The 18,023-nt window shown below is 34.3% G+C and overlaps 1 protein-coding gene across 7 annotated transcripts in view; it reads right to left on the bottom strand.

The window, feature by feature from the left end:
* DCAF6 (DDB1 and CUL4 associated factor 6) overlaps positions 1–18,023 on the bottom strand; it is a 118,030-nt gene that overhangs the window by 36,036 nt on the left and 63,971 nt on the right. For 3 of the 7 annotated variants that reach the window (XM_074349764.1, XM_074349763.1, XM_074349765.1), the window contains exons 11-12: positions 17,121–17,291; positions 10,021–10,080 (exon numbers count right to left, since the gene is read on the bottom strand). The exons of 2 other annotated variants lie outside the window; for them this stretch is intronic. In XM_074349764.1, the coding sequence (XP_074205865.1) occupies positions 10,021–10,080; positions 17,121–17,291 (231 nt within the window). The remainder of the gene's footprint in view (positions 1–10,020; positions 10,081–17,120; positions 17,292–18,023) is intronic. 2 more of the 7 variants (XM_074349766.1, XM_074349767.1) reach the window with 1 other exon arrangement.

Here is an 18,023-nt window from a genome sequence, read left to right as displayed (position 1 = left end):
TGAAAAAAACATATTTGTAACCATTTTAATTTCCCCTAACTTGCTCGATGTGTTCAAAGTTAAATCAGCAAGCATATTCTAAAAAACTGCATTATTCAAAGTCTTACTTACATAATGCACAAAAATACATTACAGAAATAATATTTTGCTTAACAAGGAGAGATTTTAATTTAAGAGCCTTAGGGTTTAGAACTTCACCAAACCTATTGGCTTTATACAGAAAGCACCATCAAAATAACTAAAATTCATATAGCAGTACTGTGTCTGAGGATATACAAGTGTCCTTTGTTAAACCTTTGTAGCATGTATTATTATCTCCATTTTACAGATGATGAAGCTGATAATGAGTTAGATTTTTTTTTCTCTAGTTACCTAAGTTTCTTTCTATATGAAGTTCCTACTTACTATACTGTCTTGGAAATAACTTGAATACACAGTAGTAAATAAGACTGCCTAAATAAATATTTTAATTAAGAAATATCAACTGTTGTTGTTATTACTCAGAAATGATGTGTAATTCGTATCAACAACTTTAATATAACTGATAAAAGTTCTGGTAGCCCAAATTGTCAGTTTGGCATAAGAGTATTGGAAATTCAGGCTGGATCTTTTTCCTGGGCACTTAAGAGGTTGAACTGTTTCTTCTTTCTCAAAAACACTACAGAAGAATAAAATTATCTGCAGTGCATTCAGCACAAGGGCAGTGTAGTGGGAAAAAAAGAAATCACTTTTAACTTGTTCTACACTGCTAAGTTTTTAGATGGCCCTTCACAGTCACAGTCATAATGATAATTATTAAAAACAAATGATGATGTCAGTAGCTAAATGTGGTCTCTATCCAAGCAAACTACCACCTATTTAAAACACATGTTTCATAAGCATAGTAACAGCCTCATAAAAATCAAGACAATATACTGTAAAAGACTTCATTTTTCAGAGGTAGAAGTGAATAGTCAATAACATGGGACTCTGGAAACCAAATTTTAAAAATCCTTCCCAGAAAGAGCCCTTTCAGATTAGTGCACTGGGTCAGAAAAAAAAAAAAAATCTCAGACTGGGCTGGAATATAATTTGAAAGCAACTTCTCTGAGCTTTATTTAACTATGTATCCTCTAAGTCTTTCACAGTAAGAACCGTAAACAAACTTTTTTTTTTGGTAATGCATGTGTTTTCAAGCAATTTAATCTGTTCATTTCAACTATGAAATTATAATCATTTGTGATTCTAAAAAAAAATGACCAAAGTAGACAAAAATGCTATCTTGGTAACTAGGTTTGTATATCATGTAACTAGAGATATGGATGTTTGGACTTTTAGCTAGGATATGCTTGGATACCAATCCTACGTACAAATTTCAACAAAATAATCAAAACGAAGATAATTAAGTAGAATATGGCCACAGTAGTTTGTTTAGAACTACTATGCCCAACATTTTCTCTGCTGCTTGGTCACTATTACAACTCTATAATCATTCATGAATCACCTATAGTAGCTCAGAAAACCTCTGGATCATACAGAAGTGACACAGTTTTTACCCAAGGGATTTTCTGTTATGTAACGAACTTGTCAACATTTTTCATTCCATTGTGCCAAATGTTTAAAGTAAAAATCAAATCTAAAAGGAAACAAAATATATGATAAAATCTTCTGAAAAAATGTTGACACATCAATGATAAAGCTCAACTGTCTGCCCAAGGTTTGCACCGTAACTTACTTGGCATACGTAGAAGAAAAGACAAATTTCTTAAGTATAGTTTCTAGACCAATGCAAAATTTCCATTTTTATAGGTCAGGAATCTGTCATTTTTCTATAAACCTCAGACTATCAGATACCCAGTTCTCCCAATTATTTGTATAAGGAGGTATATTCTGATTCGAAGTGTAGAAACTGTTTCTAGGAGTAGATTCTCAACAAAGAACACCCACCCATCACGTAGGTGTCTGTGACGTAAGGCGTTTTATTCTAAAATCTAGTGTTCTAACTAGCGCAATCTCACTTTATATAAAAGTTAACTACTTATGAAAGTCATAACCAAACAAAGCGCAGCTTTAGTACTGATATTTACTAAGAAATCTCTCCTATATAATCTTTTGGAAATAATATTCTAGTCAAGTTTTCTTCTTGACAATCAAAACTCAACCTCTGTATCAATAGCAAAAACTTTAACCAAAGATCTTTTTTTCTTGACATAACATAGAAATGTGAATGGAACATAAACATGAGATCAGGATACACAAAGATTCAGACTGTGCCTGATTCCATGTTCCCTCTGATATTTTCAATTTATAGGTTGAAATGCAGCAGTTACTTACTCGGCTTGCTTTTCTCACTTTAGAACTGTTAGTCTTACATCCCTCTGTTCATAAAAGTCTTCTATTCCTATTTCACTTTCATTTTGAGGGAGAACAAACAGGAAGAAAATAACTAAAAGACACTAAGTAAAGACGCCTACCCTATGTGGCACATAAACCCTGCCAAAATTCTCATCCAGTATTTCTTTTTCCTTGACTGTTTCCTCAGTTATAGTCTCTTTCAAAAAAAAAAAAAATCAAACCTGTCTGTCATATACTGATTAAACAGATTAATTAACATGACAAAATGTGACTTCTAGATGAAAAGGGAAGAAATGAGGTCGACAGCTTAGGCGCACACGCTCTTCGACCGCTTTCCCTTTCAGTTACTATCCTCCTTGCTTGTTCTGAAATGCTTTCCTTACTTCTCATTTCCATTTCTTCTTCTACTTAACCTTCTTCCTGTCTTTATCAATCCAGGGAAATTGCTCACACTAATGACTGATTAATTTAGTGGAGAATTTTTTTTTTTCTTAGAGCCCATTTACTTGCCCTCTTTGCACCAGTTAACTCTCTTGTATTTGAAAATTTCTCTTCTCTTGATCTCTGACACCACACTGTCCTACTTTGCCCTCTGCCTCTTTATGTAGTTGTTACTTCTTTGTCTCCCTTATCAGCACTCCTCTAGAAAAATCTTTAATTCTGGAATTTTTTCTGACTTTTTTTTTTTGTTTTGACATTTTAGATGTCTCACTTTTAACTTTGTCCTAGTTGATTTCATCTACTTTCCTGGTGTCAGTGATCATCTGTACACACAGAACTCTCCAATTTACCTCTCTAGCTCTGGCATCTCTGCTAAGCAGCATAACCATACAATCAACGGCCCAGTAGACTTTCCCACTTGGATGCCTCACACAGACAACTCATACTCAACATATTCAAAACTAAGGTTGTGCTCTCCACCTCCTTCTACACATCCTCTCCCCTATCTTACTCCTCTTCCAGGGTTACCTATTTCAGGAAGTATCCACTCAATTGTACTCAGTCAAAACTAGGGAGTTACCCTTGCAGCACTAGGAATGTCACCTGCTAATCTCTATCATTACCTCCCCTAAATCACCACAAATAAATGTATAAAATCTAAGTCAAAAGATTGCATTTACTATATACAAGCAAGTTTAAGACACACTCTGGCCCTGCTCCCTCCAGTCAGACTGCCATTGCTAAATCATCCTCATACAGAAACTCTGGAGTTGTTACTGCAATTTATACTCTGGACTCCTCTTCAATCCCTTGCCTCATTCTATATATCATCAAATCCTGATTACACCCTAAGTATTTCTTGAATCTCTTCACATATCTACCTTACTTCTGTCATCAGGTTAAAAATCCTTATTTCCAGGAGAACCTCCTAAGTGACTTAAGTCTCTAGTCAATTCTTCATACTCTATTCAGAACGAGCCAGATCAGGCCATATTTCCTATTTTAAATCCTTCATTAGCTTCCTATTGCTCTTAAAATAAAATCTAGAACCTTTAAATGCCCAACAGGTCCTTCTCAGTCTGGACTCTACCAATCTTTTGAAGTTATAGCACACTCCAGCCACACTGGGATTCTTCTAGTCATTCTAATGTGATTATCTCAGAGCCTCTGCACATGCTGGTCATGCTCCCCTTTACTCCCTTCTCCTTGACCTAACTTACTCATACTCACTTTCAGATGATAGCTAAAATGTCTCATCCTCAGGAATGCCTTCTTTATAAGGCCCCCTAGCAGAAGAGATACACACTCACTCTCATATGTTCCCCACTGAACCTTACTTCATCTTTTATAACACTCATAAGACTGATATTCATTTTTTTAATCAACTGTTAGATGAGGCAAAGCTTAGTGGTTATGATCACAGACACTGGAGCCAGGCTGCTTGGATTTGAATCACATTTCTAACACAGATATACAGTGTGTGGCCTTAGACAAGTTTCTTAAACTCTCTTCACCTCCGTTTCCTCATCTGAAAATGAGGATAATAATGGTACCTGCTGTGTAAGGTTGTGATGCGGATTAAGTAAATCAACATATAAAAACTGTTCAGAGTAATGTCTAGTGCAAAGAAAGTGCAATTTAAGTGTGTTGTTGTTATGGTTAATCTATTATTATCATTATTATTATTATTATTATTATTATTATTATTATTATTATTATTATTATTATTATTATTATTATTATTATTATTATCACTGTTAATCAAATCTATGTTCCACAAACAGGGAGCACTACCTTCATTCATTCATGCATCCTGGTGCCGGGCCCAGTATTTGCCACAAGGTAAACAAGCATTTAAATATTAGTTGAATTAATGAAACAGACATACAAATATGGCTCCACCCTCCTTGTTTCACTTGTTTTTACCTATTTCTTGGAGTCTTGGTTTCTTCATCAATAAAATGAGGATCATAATAGCATTCACCTCATTAAATTACAACACATGAAATATAACACATGTAAAATTCATTCAGCTATTCACATACAAAAAAAAAATCAATAAATGTCAGCTATTTTATCATAGACAATTTTGAGTCAGAAAACAATTTAACTGGAAATATAGATATTGATCTGGTTAACAGGAGAGGAGAGCCAAGTGAGCATATGCAATAAAAATTAAGTAGTGTTTAACTCCCAAAAGTTCAAATACATCACTAATTGCAAGAATCTACACTAAGTAGTTGGGGAAAGGGGGACTAACTACTTCATCCTAAGTATCTAAGTGATTATTAGTTCTAAGGAATACGAAAAATCCAGAATGAAGTCTAATTTCACTAATTTTTCCCTAGAATTTAAAGCATAGTATTTACAGATATATTTTCATGTGATGAATATCAAACTTATACTTCCCATTAATACAGTAGGCTTCAATCATCAGATATTTATTTAATAAAAACTAGAGTTGCCAAAATACATATAATGGCAATTTAAAATATTGCTTGATATAATATTGTCAAGATGATATTACTAAAATAAAATTTCAACTTGGTGATGGTATAATTTTAAGGGAATAATACTTAATGCATGATAGGTCCAATTTTTCCACTCCCAGTCTACCCTAATAGCATTATTAAAATCTGTTTCACTCGTTTCTGATCATCTACAAGTCTCTTTCTGTACAAACATTTCATTAACATTAAAAGAGGTTTGGCTTATATAAAATAATATAGTGGATAATTAGCATTTATGTTTCTAAAACCTACAAATTAGCATTTTTATTTCTTTAAATCTAGACTAGAAAATGAGTGCCTGACAGATGCCCAGCTGCCCACAGGTGTTAAGTTTCAAACTTAACAGCATTATCAACTTTCAGTTAATGACTATCAATGTAAGGAATATAAAGCAACTTGCTTTAGTCATGACCAAAATTTAAAACTCAGGCAAAATTATTTTCTTATACCCTCCCCAAAATTTAATCTTAAGATCATATGTTTCTTTTGTTGTTGTTACTGTTTTAACAAAATAAGGAGAAATTTCTGGCCTAAATACTAGTTTTAGTAATAGTAAGAGAAATACATGTCAGAAAAGGATTTTTTTCCCTTACAGTACAGTAGTTATAATACTGAGATACAAATAAAAGGAAAACCACAATTCATTAAAATACATTGTTCAGACGAAACATGACAGGTATCACTGTAGCTATTCAAATAGTTTCTAATTAGCACAGAAGGGTTTGACAACTCTGTATACAGAGCCCTAAATCTGAAGAACAGTGGGAAGTACTTCATAACAAGATAAAAACAATGTGCGTGCTGTACACTTATTTCCCTATTACTTTATTTCTTTAAAAATTTTTTTGATAAAATAAAAACTATCAAGGCAACCAGGCAGCTGCATTCATGATCTGGTGGTTTAGACTAAATGTATTTGTTTATCAAATGTTGTGCTTTTGTTAAAAATTCAAGATAAATAAGCAAAAACACTGATTACAAGCAACCAGTTCAATAATGTATATATAATTACTGAAAAAAAATGTTTTCAGTGAAACAAGTTAACTATAACTTAAAAATTTTTATCCTGTTAATCCCCCCCAATAAAGCTAGAAACCTGTAACTACTACGGGAAATTATATTAAGCAACATGTAAAAGGGCCTGGACACCTGGAAGATGAATACTGCCAGGAAAGTATAAAGCTGAATTAACAATTTAAAAATACTTGAGTGTCTCTTTAAGTATGAAAAAGAAACTTAAAATATGCTTAAAATAATCATTAGCAATCTATTCAGAAAAAAAGCTTATTAAATGTCCTACTTTTTCCATTCTACAGGGTAAAACGGAAAACAAAGGTTAAAACTTGAAATAATAGCATATCTGGGGGAATCAACTATCCCCTATACCTTTAATCTCTTCTACAGAGTCTTATTTTATAAACATATTCACAGTTTTAAAATTACAACCCCCTCCCAGGCATTAGCATTCCTCTATATTTTCATCCTTGATTGAGCCTATTGAAAGAGTCATACCAATGTCTCCACTTCTTTCTTTTTTAATCTTCCTCCTCAAACCACCACTGTCTGGCTTCTGCCTCCACATATCACGGAACTGCAGTGCCAAAGCCATCATTAACCCACATACTACCAAATTCAAAAACATTTCTCTGTCCTTCCCATAGCTGGCATCATTGCTCCACAATGCACTACTAACCAGTTCCTCCCTGAACTTTTCTTTTCCTCTGGCTTTGGATGTGGCATTCTTCCTGCCCTGTCTATTTCTCTGATCATTCCTCTTCTGTCTCCTTAGCCAGATCCTTTTCTCTGCTTGCTCCTTGTGGTGTACACTTTGCTCTTTTCACTTTATCCCTTTTCCCTAGACAGTCTCATCCAATCTCATAGTTTCAACTGTTACCTGTAAATTGATGATTCCTAATTTTTAACCTCCACCTCAGACTTCTCTGGTGACTTCCAGAATCATATATCCACCCAAATGTCTATGAGATTTCTCCATCTGGGTATCTAAAGGTACTTCAAACTCAACATATCAAGAAAATCTCATGTATCTGTTCCCCACTATAACCAGCTGTTTCTCCTGAAATTCCTATGTTGGGGTTATCTATATGACTATCTATATAACCCTATCTCTTGATATCACCTGGATATCAGTTTCTCATTTAAACTAATCAGTCTCAAAGTCCTATCAATTCTATCTCTTAGAAAATCTGTCCATTCTTCTCATTTCCCACTGCTGTCACCTTGGACTGGATCCCTCATCATCTCTCACCTGGCCTACTGCAATAGCTTCTCACATGGCCTTGCTGTTTTCAATTTTACTTACTTCCAATCAACCACCTACAGTGCTGCCAAAATGATCTCAGACATAAATCTGGTCATGTTTCTCCTAAGGTGGAATAAATTCTATAGCATCCCACTGCTTAAAGAATCAATTCACTCACTCATTCAACAAATATTTACTGTTTAATGAAAACACATATGGTGTTAGGCACTGAAAATATTATAGTGAATGAAAAAACATTTAGAGAATATGGAGAAAGACAGGCAAAAAACAAACAATCCCTTAAATAAATGTCTGATTACAATTTTGACAAGTGCAGCAAAGGAAAATAGCACGTCACAACGAGGAAAAGAGGGGAGAACTACTTCAGGTTAGAATGTCATACTACTTTTGGGAAAGCAATAATATCTAAGTGAGATTTGATGAGTAGAAGCTGCTGAAAAGCATTTTTGGTGGCGAGAATAGCATATATAAGAGATTTGAGAGGGAAAGGAGCTCTGAAAGAATTATTAGAGTAACTGAAAGAAGGCCTAACTGGCAAGAGCTTAGTGAGTGAGGGAAGGGGCCAGGTCATATGGACTCTGCAAGCCAAGGTATGTATTTAGATTTATTTCAAAAGGCAAAGGGAAACACAGTTTTAAAGTTTTAGGCAGATGAATGACATGATTAGATTTACATTTTAAAAAGTTCACTCTGTATGTTGGTAGAGAACAGACTATAGCCTGAGTGGATGTGAGGAGACCAGTTAAGAGGTTATTGCATAGTTAGTCCACGTGAGCAGGATGGTGGTGGAAAGTTTCTGTTAACTTTTATAGTAGAAGTTATCTTTAGGTAATATAAGCCTGGAATGTATAAGTCTCCAGTACTTTAAAAAACCCCACTGAACAAAAAGACATGTAAAAGTTCAGGATTTAATTCATCTGGATACACTATCACTAGAACATTTCTGCTCAGAGAACTTACTACAAAATTATACTGATGACGGCCGATCATCACTCAGCTTCTGCCACACCCACTCAATAGCTGACCTTTTATATAATGTCTCCACTTAAATGACTAAAAGGCACAGCATACTTTACATGGCCAAAAAAATAAAGAACCTCTTAATTTCTGCCTCTGAACTTAGTCTACCTTAGTACATGGCATCATCATTTACCCAGGCATTGATGCCAAAAATCTCGGAGTTACCCTTTATTTGTCCCTTTCTATCATATCCTATATCCTACGTAAATTAAGTACCAACTTAAATTAAATATAATAATCAATACAATTCTATGGTAATTATCCTGTAAGGTTAAATAAAATATGAATCTGGCTACAACCTCTCTGGTAGTATTTACATTCATATAATCTTACCAAAAAAAGATGATTTGATTAGAGAGTAGTTTTAAACAGTAGCACAATATATTATAATATAATGCTACAGTTGTGTTTTGCACCTTAAAGTAATTATTCTTCACTGTTAATACCGCTACAATAAATGTATAAAGATAAAACATGCTTAATTCTTAGTTCTCAAATTCATTTACCAATTCATTCATTCATTCTCAAGAGTAGAAAAACCTATAGCAATACTTATCATCTCAGGCCTATAAAGAATAATTTAAGATCAGAAGTACAGAAGGAGTTTTCTAATTTGCTTCACAATTAGTTTCTGAATAATTCTCCAAGATGAATAGTTAAAATTTGATCTATTTCACACTAAATAGGTACTTCGGCAATATTTCATTTCCCCAATACTGTTGACAAACGAATCATCCTGCATATGTAAACTTTCAGCCAACTAAAGCTCATGGCTCTAGCGCTAAGTTATTCTTTCTCAACTTTTTGGAAAATATTTGTCAAATCTGTCTCACCAGCCTCTGTTCACGGCTTCCAGGTCAGCTCTGTACCTCTCCTACTTCAGTAAGTGCAACTGGGAGTGGAAGCATTTTCCCCTCTGACTGGGAGCTTTGGAGCTCATCTCTGCATTCGTGACTGTATTCCTTCAAGTTAAAGCTATCAGGACTTTAGCCACCAGATAAGTGAGACATAAAACCAAGTATTATTACTATAGCAATGTAGCAATATAGAACATTTCTATGTTTAAATAATCTCTTCTAAATTAGCCACTAGGTAATATGCTAATCTCACATCCACAGTTCTACATCATAATTTTGTGATAGCTAGAATAAAAAAAATGGACTATTTTATATCCATTATAATATTGTTACAGGAAGATATTTCAAAGTTGGCATAAAGGGCCAAAGGTAGAAATTAGCTTACACAGGAAATCATCTGCATAGGCCAAGGAAGCCCTTTGTACACAATACCACCTAAGGTAATTTAGCCCGCAAAACACTGACTATCAGATCATAACCAAAATGAAATGCTATGAAAAAGTGAGAGAGAGCTTGGCTTATGCATTGCAATAAAACTATGGATGGATGGGCATAGCGCATCTCCTGTTGCACGCACCCTGTTGCTCGTCAAGTGACATGGATCCGAGCTGTTTGTTAACCACAGAAGAAGGAGAATCTGAAACAAAAATGAGATTTCAACTTAAAAGTAAGCAGCAGAAAACTGCACAGCAATGTCATGATCATCTCTAAGCGTAAGAAACAAATGTATAAGGGTAGGGAATATAAGTAAGTACTGTGGTGTGTTTCCCAAGCAGTGAGTAAGCAGGGCCGTGTGCTTAAAATGTTATTCCAGCAAGCATTTAGCCACTTTGAGAATGAGCTGACAAAAATATTCTTCTACTTTCATGCAAATACCTTTTATCAAATTCATTTAACACAGGCACAAGGTGCAAGGTGGGATAAAATTAAAACGGGGTATGTCCTCCACTAAACAGAAGATGGCCTGGTCCTTCTCAAACCCCCTCTCCAGCTCCTTAAGACGGCTTTCATTTTGGATTGGAGGATTCAAAGCATGAAATGAGATGCTTGCTACACTTTTTGCTAGATGTTATCCTGAGCTGAAAAAGGAGCTCAAGTGAAGACATTAGACAAAGAAAATGGTTTACAAGAGAAATATTCAATGATGTAATTACCATTACACAAACATAGATAACTTTGAAAATTCTATGGTATGTTGTGCATATTAAAACTGTACTGTGATGGTTTCTTTAGGTGCCTGGTGAGAAAAGGCAAAGAGAGGCAAGGAGAAGGCATATGGTCTGAGCTTCATGCTTTCCACCTTGGCTCCAAATAGAGCATTTTATTTTTATCCTTTTGATATACTGAGTTTCTGTGCAAGAACTTGTTTGATGGATAGGTTCTATGGTATAAAAGAACGCAGCATGATAAAATGGATTCTAACCCTGGTTTTGACAATAATTAGCTATGTGACATGGGACAAGGCACAACATTTTTAGGCCTAAAACTTCTCCTTCCTTCCTGGTCATCCTAGGGAGCTGGTAACTAAGAAAGGCACTGGGGAACAGGAGGAGGCGGCTACTCTTCCTGGCTTGGGTTCCAGTGTCTCAGTGGAGCTACTGGAAAGGCGAAAATGTGGATGGCAAGCATAGCTCTCCACTAAATGTAAGAATAATTCTTAGTTTCTAATAATATCTTATGCTCTAGTTCTTAGCAAATGTTGTTAATACAACAAAAACTCTGCACTTTTGTCTTGTCACCAGTTTCTATTCCTAATGGCACACTATTCCTCCCAAGGTAAATATGTTGAGTTAAGAGTGTTTTTAACTCAATACCTAAGAGTTTTCTAACATAGCCTTGATTCTTAGCAATTTTATACCACTTGATTGCTTCCACTTGTATATTTAAAAGTTTGAATCCTGCTACTGGGACTACTTGTATCCATTTTAAGTTGTCTACCTTCTGAGATAATCAGTTTGCTCACAGATTTTTGTAGTACTAGATTTCGATAAAGCAGGATTATTACTTAAATAATAGCTTTTACTTATTCTTACTTATTGCCTCTTAATCAGAACATACAGTTCAACAAGTCTGTACTACACAAAAAAGAAAGTATACAATAGTCCCACCTATGTTCTCTCTGAAGAACAGATAAGTTGGTCTTTAAAGAAAAACAAAATTATATTCTTTAAAGTTAAAAAAAAAAAAATGTGAGTCAGAGTGAAATAAATATTGGAAAATCCTCCTAGAAAGTCTCTTATGAAATATTTTTTATCCCTTTGGATTTGTTATACATTTCATTGTGCACCCTCATTTTATAATTAAGACCCCTCAGGAAACTATCAGTTCTCCAAGCAATCATTCAAATACTTAATTTTTTCATAAATATTATGGAACATACAAAGCTTATAAAATAAAGTGCATTTTACAGAAGTTTTAAAATAAAATTTAGGAAGTAGTTAAGTCTCTAAAAAAAACACACACACTGATAAAGTATTTAGAATGCTATCATCTCCACAAAGTTGTGTATTTTCAAACTCTTGGAATATTTAAAATGTAAGTGAAGTTTAGGCTAAGACACAAAGATAATATTAAACTAAAAGGGCTTCCTTTTTACAATCTGTCACAGATATTGCATATATGTGAGGAATTATTTGTCACTCTTCCCATGCTGAAGACCAGTTTTTAGAAGAAATCATTCTTGATCATTGCTTCTATTCTATTTTTAATCTTGGGTACCATGCAACTGTTTTTTGGAAGGATAATTCTCCTGTCACATAAACATTTGAAGTAAAATGTTTTTATATTATTAGATATTCATAAATACAATACCCACAACTTGTAACTTACAGGAATACTTGCAAATATTAGCACAGTAATTATCAGAATATCTAATAATAAAAAATCAAGTATTAATTCACTGCTGATTGCTTCAGTTGTCTGCATACTCTACTCCATCTCTCTGTGAAATATCTTCTAGAAAACACTATCACAAAATCAAAATCTGATCATATGGCCCAATGACAATTTATTACAAAATCCAAGATGGCCGGTTGGCTTTTTGGGAGTGTTTATTATTATTTTTAAAGTAGAAATAAACTTTAAACAAAAAGCTCATTCAGTACTCAGCTCAAGGTGTCTCATGGATAATTACTGTATATTTCAAAAACAATTTGTGTTTTAGCTTTGAGAAAATTCTTTAGCCCCTGGACATCTTTCAAGTGCGGAGAAAAATAAGGAATTATAGTCCAATAGGTAAGAAACAAGGACTCTTTAACCAGGTTCCCTGAGTTCAAATCTGGCTTTTCCACTCAGTGATACTATAACCATGGGCAAGTTATTTAATGTCTCTAAGCCTCAGTTTCTCCACCTATAAAATGGGGATAATTATGCTATCTACCACATATTGTTCTTATGAAGATTTAATGAGATAATCCATGTAAACTACTTAGGCAGCACACAGGAAAGGGTCATTTAATGTTATTATTACTTCCTTGATTTTCAGAAACATGGTATTAAATGAAAAACAGTGTTAGGAAGCTGTTCTGAAAAAAACAGAGCATATTTCCATGTTTAAAGTTCTAAGAGACTCATCATCATTTTGCTCAGGACTCTGTCATTCAAAGTAGTTAAGGAGTAACTGCAGAACTAGGCCAACATTGCATCTAATTTACTAACTGCTTATGTTATAAACACTAAAAACATGGGTCAAACACATACATTTGAGAGGTGCCGCACGTGACCTGTGGGGGAACTGTGATCTTGTACAGAGCTTGCTTGTGCGGGACCCGGTAAATGCTGATTTTTTCCAATATGGCTCAGTTTTGAAAAGCCCTTTTTCAAAATATATTCACCAATGTTTTATACCCTTTTGGGGTATAAAAATTACTTTTTTCTTTTCCAATCGGCAAAACCGTGCCATAAAGTGAAAAAACAGTTCCTACCTGACACCCTCTCTAGGCTGGCTCCATGCTCCAGTGGGGCTCTGTGGTGGTTGGGCCAGTACCAGCAGACTCCACAGGGTGTCGTCACTCTGAGCAGGAGCCAGCAACCCATGACTTCAGGGGACCTGAAATGGAAAAAAAGAGTTGGGTTTAAAATCAGCCATATGCTGAATGCCTCTGCCATAGCTGCTTACGGCATTCATCTGGTAAAGATACATACAGCTCATTCAAAACCCTAAATGCTCTCAACTTTACATGGCTGTATCTGAGGACATTTTGAGGTAGTTATGTTAAAGTTACTATAATTAAGATAGCACATTATTATGTGTTCTACTTTAATTAGGAGTACAAAAACTTAATACAGTATTCTGTACCCCATCCTTACACCATTTCTATAAATTATGGCAGGCCACGCTATCTAAATAAATCAATAATTGGGAAACTTGAGGCATAAAGCAGCCAAATGACCTGCCCAAGGTCAGAGGCCCAGGGACAAGAACTCAGCCAGTCTAATACCCAGGCAATAATCTGATGAAGGCAAATTCATCTCTTTATGATTTAAAAAAAAAATTATTGAAAGGCTATGAATGAGTTGTGATGTATTTCCTAAAAGCCTAGAAAAAAATGCACTTTATTTTAAACTAAAGTGAAAATATTTTAAAGTACTATATACTGACTTTGAAAAATAAAAATTTTGGAAATTAGCTATAAAGAATTATCATTTACAGGTGTCAAAAAATCTTTTAGAGCAGTGGTTTTTCAAAGTGTGCTTCAGAGCAGAGATGGCTTGGGGGTGGCAAGAAGGATAAGCAGGTAGGTTGTCATTTCTAATCTCTGTGTTAAATCACAACAGTGTCACTTTTACATTTTATACTAGAACTTCCCCATGACATTCTGATTTCATAGCTGAAAAAAAAAAGGGAGGAGGACCACTGTCTAAACATATCTTAACATCTATCTTATATAGCTTATTTTAAATAGCGCTTTGAAACTGAAGGTGTCACCATTTGGTGCCTTGGAATGATGTTTTAGTTTTCAGTTGCCAAGAAATACTCGCATTAGGCCCCCTTCCATTAAAATGTTGATTATTTCTACAAAATGGCTTGACAGTTTAATCCCATTTTCCTACAAAAATTAAGAATTGTAGATTCATCTTACACTTAGCCTTTCAAAAAAACTTCTCATGAGTCCTGTATTTTGAAAAGAGAATGAAATATCTGCCAGACACTGTAATCATTCAGAAATTCTACACGTGTTAAAATTTCTTGGTTTCCAAATCACATTAATATCTCCTTTGAGTATCCTGTGACTAAAAGGTTTAAATAGGTGCGAATACAGTAGAAATATCATTTATTGACAGTATCATCACTTACTGATAATATTGTAAACATATCATAAATGTTTCATGAGAATTGCACATTCTTCTATTGTCAAAAAGTTAAAATCTAAATGTTAATTTTGGTGTTGTCTGTACTGATGATTTTAGTAGTAACATCTAGCATGAGAGAATGGATCAATTAATGTCCAATATACACATACACTAAATTATACTTATACATCATGAAGTCTAAGAAAATATTTTGCTAATTGTTATTCAAATAAAACCTATCTCCCTGTTGAATTTCATGAACTCAATTCCTATTCTGTATTTTTATAATTTGTGTGTTCTGAAATAAAGAATTTTGCATTAAGGCAACTCATCTCTCTTCATATCCAAAATTAACTAAATGAACAACACAGATACACTTTATTAGTTGTCCTTTGTAGTAAACTAACAACACATTATATAACTGTTCTTAAAGGTCTGAATTACCAAATAGTGTTCCCGACATGGGAGGACAGATAGGATAAAAGGAACTCTGACAAATGAACCCAGGGCACATCACAGGTTCGCTTTACCAGGGCCTCATGCGAATGCTATGCTGAAAGCATATGACACGGGTGAAGAACTTCACCCTGTAGGTGAAGAGAGCAGCATACACTGAGTGATAGCGCTAAGGGCCTCTAACACTGGTCCACGTGGGCAGCCACAGGGGCTCAAGCATGTTGTTTAATAGCAATATAAGGATAACAGGTTTCTCAACTTCCAAACTGGCAAGATGTCTACTCAACTATGGCTTTTTAAAGATGACCACAAATGGACTGATTAGCAAACTAGATCCTATTTAATAAGAACGATGCTTGGAGTTGGGAAAACAGCATGTTACTTCAGAGACCATATAATCACCCTAAAGCTTCCTGATCCTAAAAAGAACTTGCTTCAATTCAAACTGATGAACTAGATATAAAGACTGAGTGTTACAATATTTTCCTCCAGTTCACAATGTACATTTCTCCACCAATAATGTAGGCAGTTTTGTTTTATACTCAATTCACTTTAATACTTGGCTTGCTATCTGCTAAATTTCAGCATTTTAGAAATATTTATACATGTAGGGACATTTTATCTTCCTTTTCATGTTGCATATTTTTACTCTTAAAACCTCAGAGCTAGAGTTTTATACATACCACAAAATCATAGCAAAAATGTCTTATTATTAAAAGATTTTTGTACATTTAAAAAAAAAAGTCAGAGACACCTTTGCTTGACCAGTATTCCCTCTATTAATACAACACTAAAAAATCAGGTCCACAATCTGTTCCAAACGTCACACCTATGTTACAACTACTTAAATCTATTTTATTTCACCAGGATATTATATAACGTGCTTTTGTTACCACAGCACTTAGTGGAACAGATATTTATAAAGTGGAAGCTGTTCAGTTCTACCAATATCCCAATTAATTGCAAGTAACTTAATCACAGTTCACAAAGTGATTAATTTACAATTCATCACTTAGTGTGGCAAAATAAAGTATATTAAAATACTATAATCTCATTAGTATGAGAACCTAGAGACAACCTAGTTCCTAAATAAAGGTTTACAGCACCTGGTATACTGTCTATAGTACAAGATATACATGACCTACTATCCATCTTGAAAGAATTAAGCTGACAGATTATTTTATGGTATATGTTTCACTAATTCTTTCAACAAATGTTTATTGAGCATCATGAGCTTTTTGGCCATAAAAAACTGGGCCATTAAAATACTTGAGGGAAAAGAGAGTGGCACAGATTATTACTGTCATATCAGAGTTTTACAGCATAAAAACAGAAACATAAGACTGAAAGTATTTTTGATCCCTACATATCAGAAAGTTGATTATGTGTAGGAGGAATAAGTTAAGAAAATAATTGGAATTTTTTAAATAATTACAGAAGGGAATGATTGAGTCAGCATGCTAGTATGGCCAAACAACATTGTAATTCTAAAATGTAGCATTACTGGGTTTATATGGGACTAGAAATACTGGTTAACTTTCAAAGCAAAAAAAAAAAAAAAAAGCGCTGGGAGTCAAGCAAAGATATTTCAGCATACAGGAAATTTCAATAGAAATATCAATGCAGGCTCTAAATTCACTAGATCATTAGCTAGTAGCTCATTAGCTATAAAACATTTGCCCCTCTCTAAAATTTTACAAATAAAATAATGGACTATTTTATATTCATCTCTCTAGCAAGTACTGCTGCCAATCCGCTCCTCTAGCCATGTGATGCTAAATTTCACCATGTGCAAGACAGGGAGGGAAAAGCTGCAAGCGCATCAGCTCTCTTTGAATGGGGAAAAGGGAAGCATCTTATCACACAGCAGCAGTGTTAAAAAAAAAAACCAACTTGACCAGCTGCTTAAGGACACTTGACATTAACAACCTGAAGCATGAGGGTCCTGTGAAGCGCCCTCATGAGAAGACTGATCAGAAGTGGAAGGCTGCTGCTGGGATCGCGCAGCCAGCTCCTGCTGCCTCTGCTGCTCAGCCCTCTTAAGCCTCAGTTGTTGCAGGCGCTTACGGAGCAAAGCTATCTCAGGCCCCCTCAGAAATTCTGACACAGATAGGAAAAGAAAGGTGAAAAGACAGTAACAAAACAGGTAACAGTAAGAATTTGATTATACATTAAAGAGAGAAGGGTATAAATAAAACATAGGTCTCACAAAGGAATACTGAAAACAAATTACTCATAAAAAACTAATCATTAAATTATGACAAACTATACACATGTACACACCCAAGGGCTTCTGTTTAACTATGATGAGTTAAGACACATAGAGTTATCTAATAATATTTAAGTAATTAAACAGAATGAAAATAGTCTTCCACAAGCAAAGCATTTAAAAGTGAACATTCCTTCCTAATTTCATCTTTTTAAAATACTAAGAAAAACTGAAAAATATCAGTTAACTCATCTAATCTATACACAAAAACTACTTTACTAATTTCAATCAAATAGTTAAAATTGTAAAAAAGTTATGCATTTGGAAATCATTCTTGTAATTAGTAGAGCCCTTTAAAGAGAAAAGTTACATATTTTTCAGCTAAAATGTTTCTTTTTACGTTAGAATTATCATTTACTTTTTTTTTAAGCTGAAAAATATTTAAATAATCTTCAATATATTCTTGAACTTTATCTGAAGCAGTGGTCATAGATAAAAAGTAGAAATAGTGTAACATGAAATTCTGTAGAGACTGAGTGCCTACGATGTATGAGGCACTGTTTTAGGCTCTGGGGATAAATAAAACATTGAACAAAATAGTCTCTACTCATGTGGAGTTTATA

This window comes from Camelus bactrianus, chromosome 21 (assembly GCF_048773025.1).
Source record: "Camelus bactrianus isolate YW-2024 breed Bactrian camel chromosome 21, ASM4877302v1, whole genome shotgun sequence".
NCBI classification, from domain to species: Eukaryota; Metazoa; Chordata; class Mammalia; order Artiodactyla; family Camelidae; genus Camelus; species Camelus bactrianus.
The sequence above is the reverse complement of the archived record's forward strand: the minus strand, read 5'-3'. Positions and strand labels throughout refer to the sequence as shown.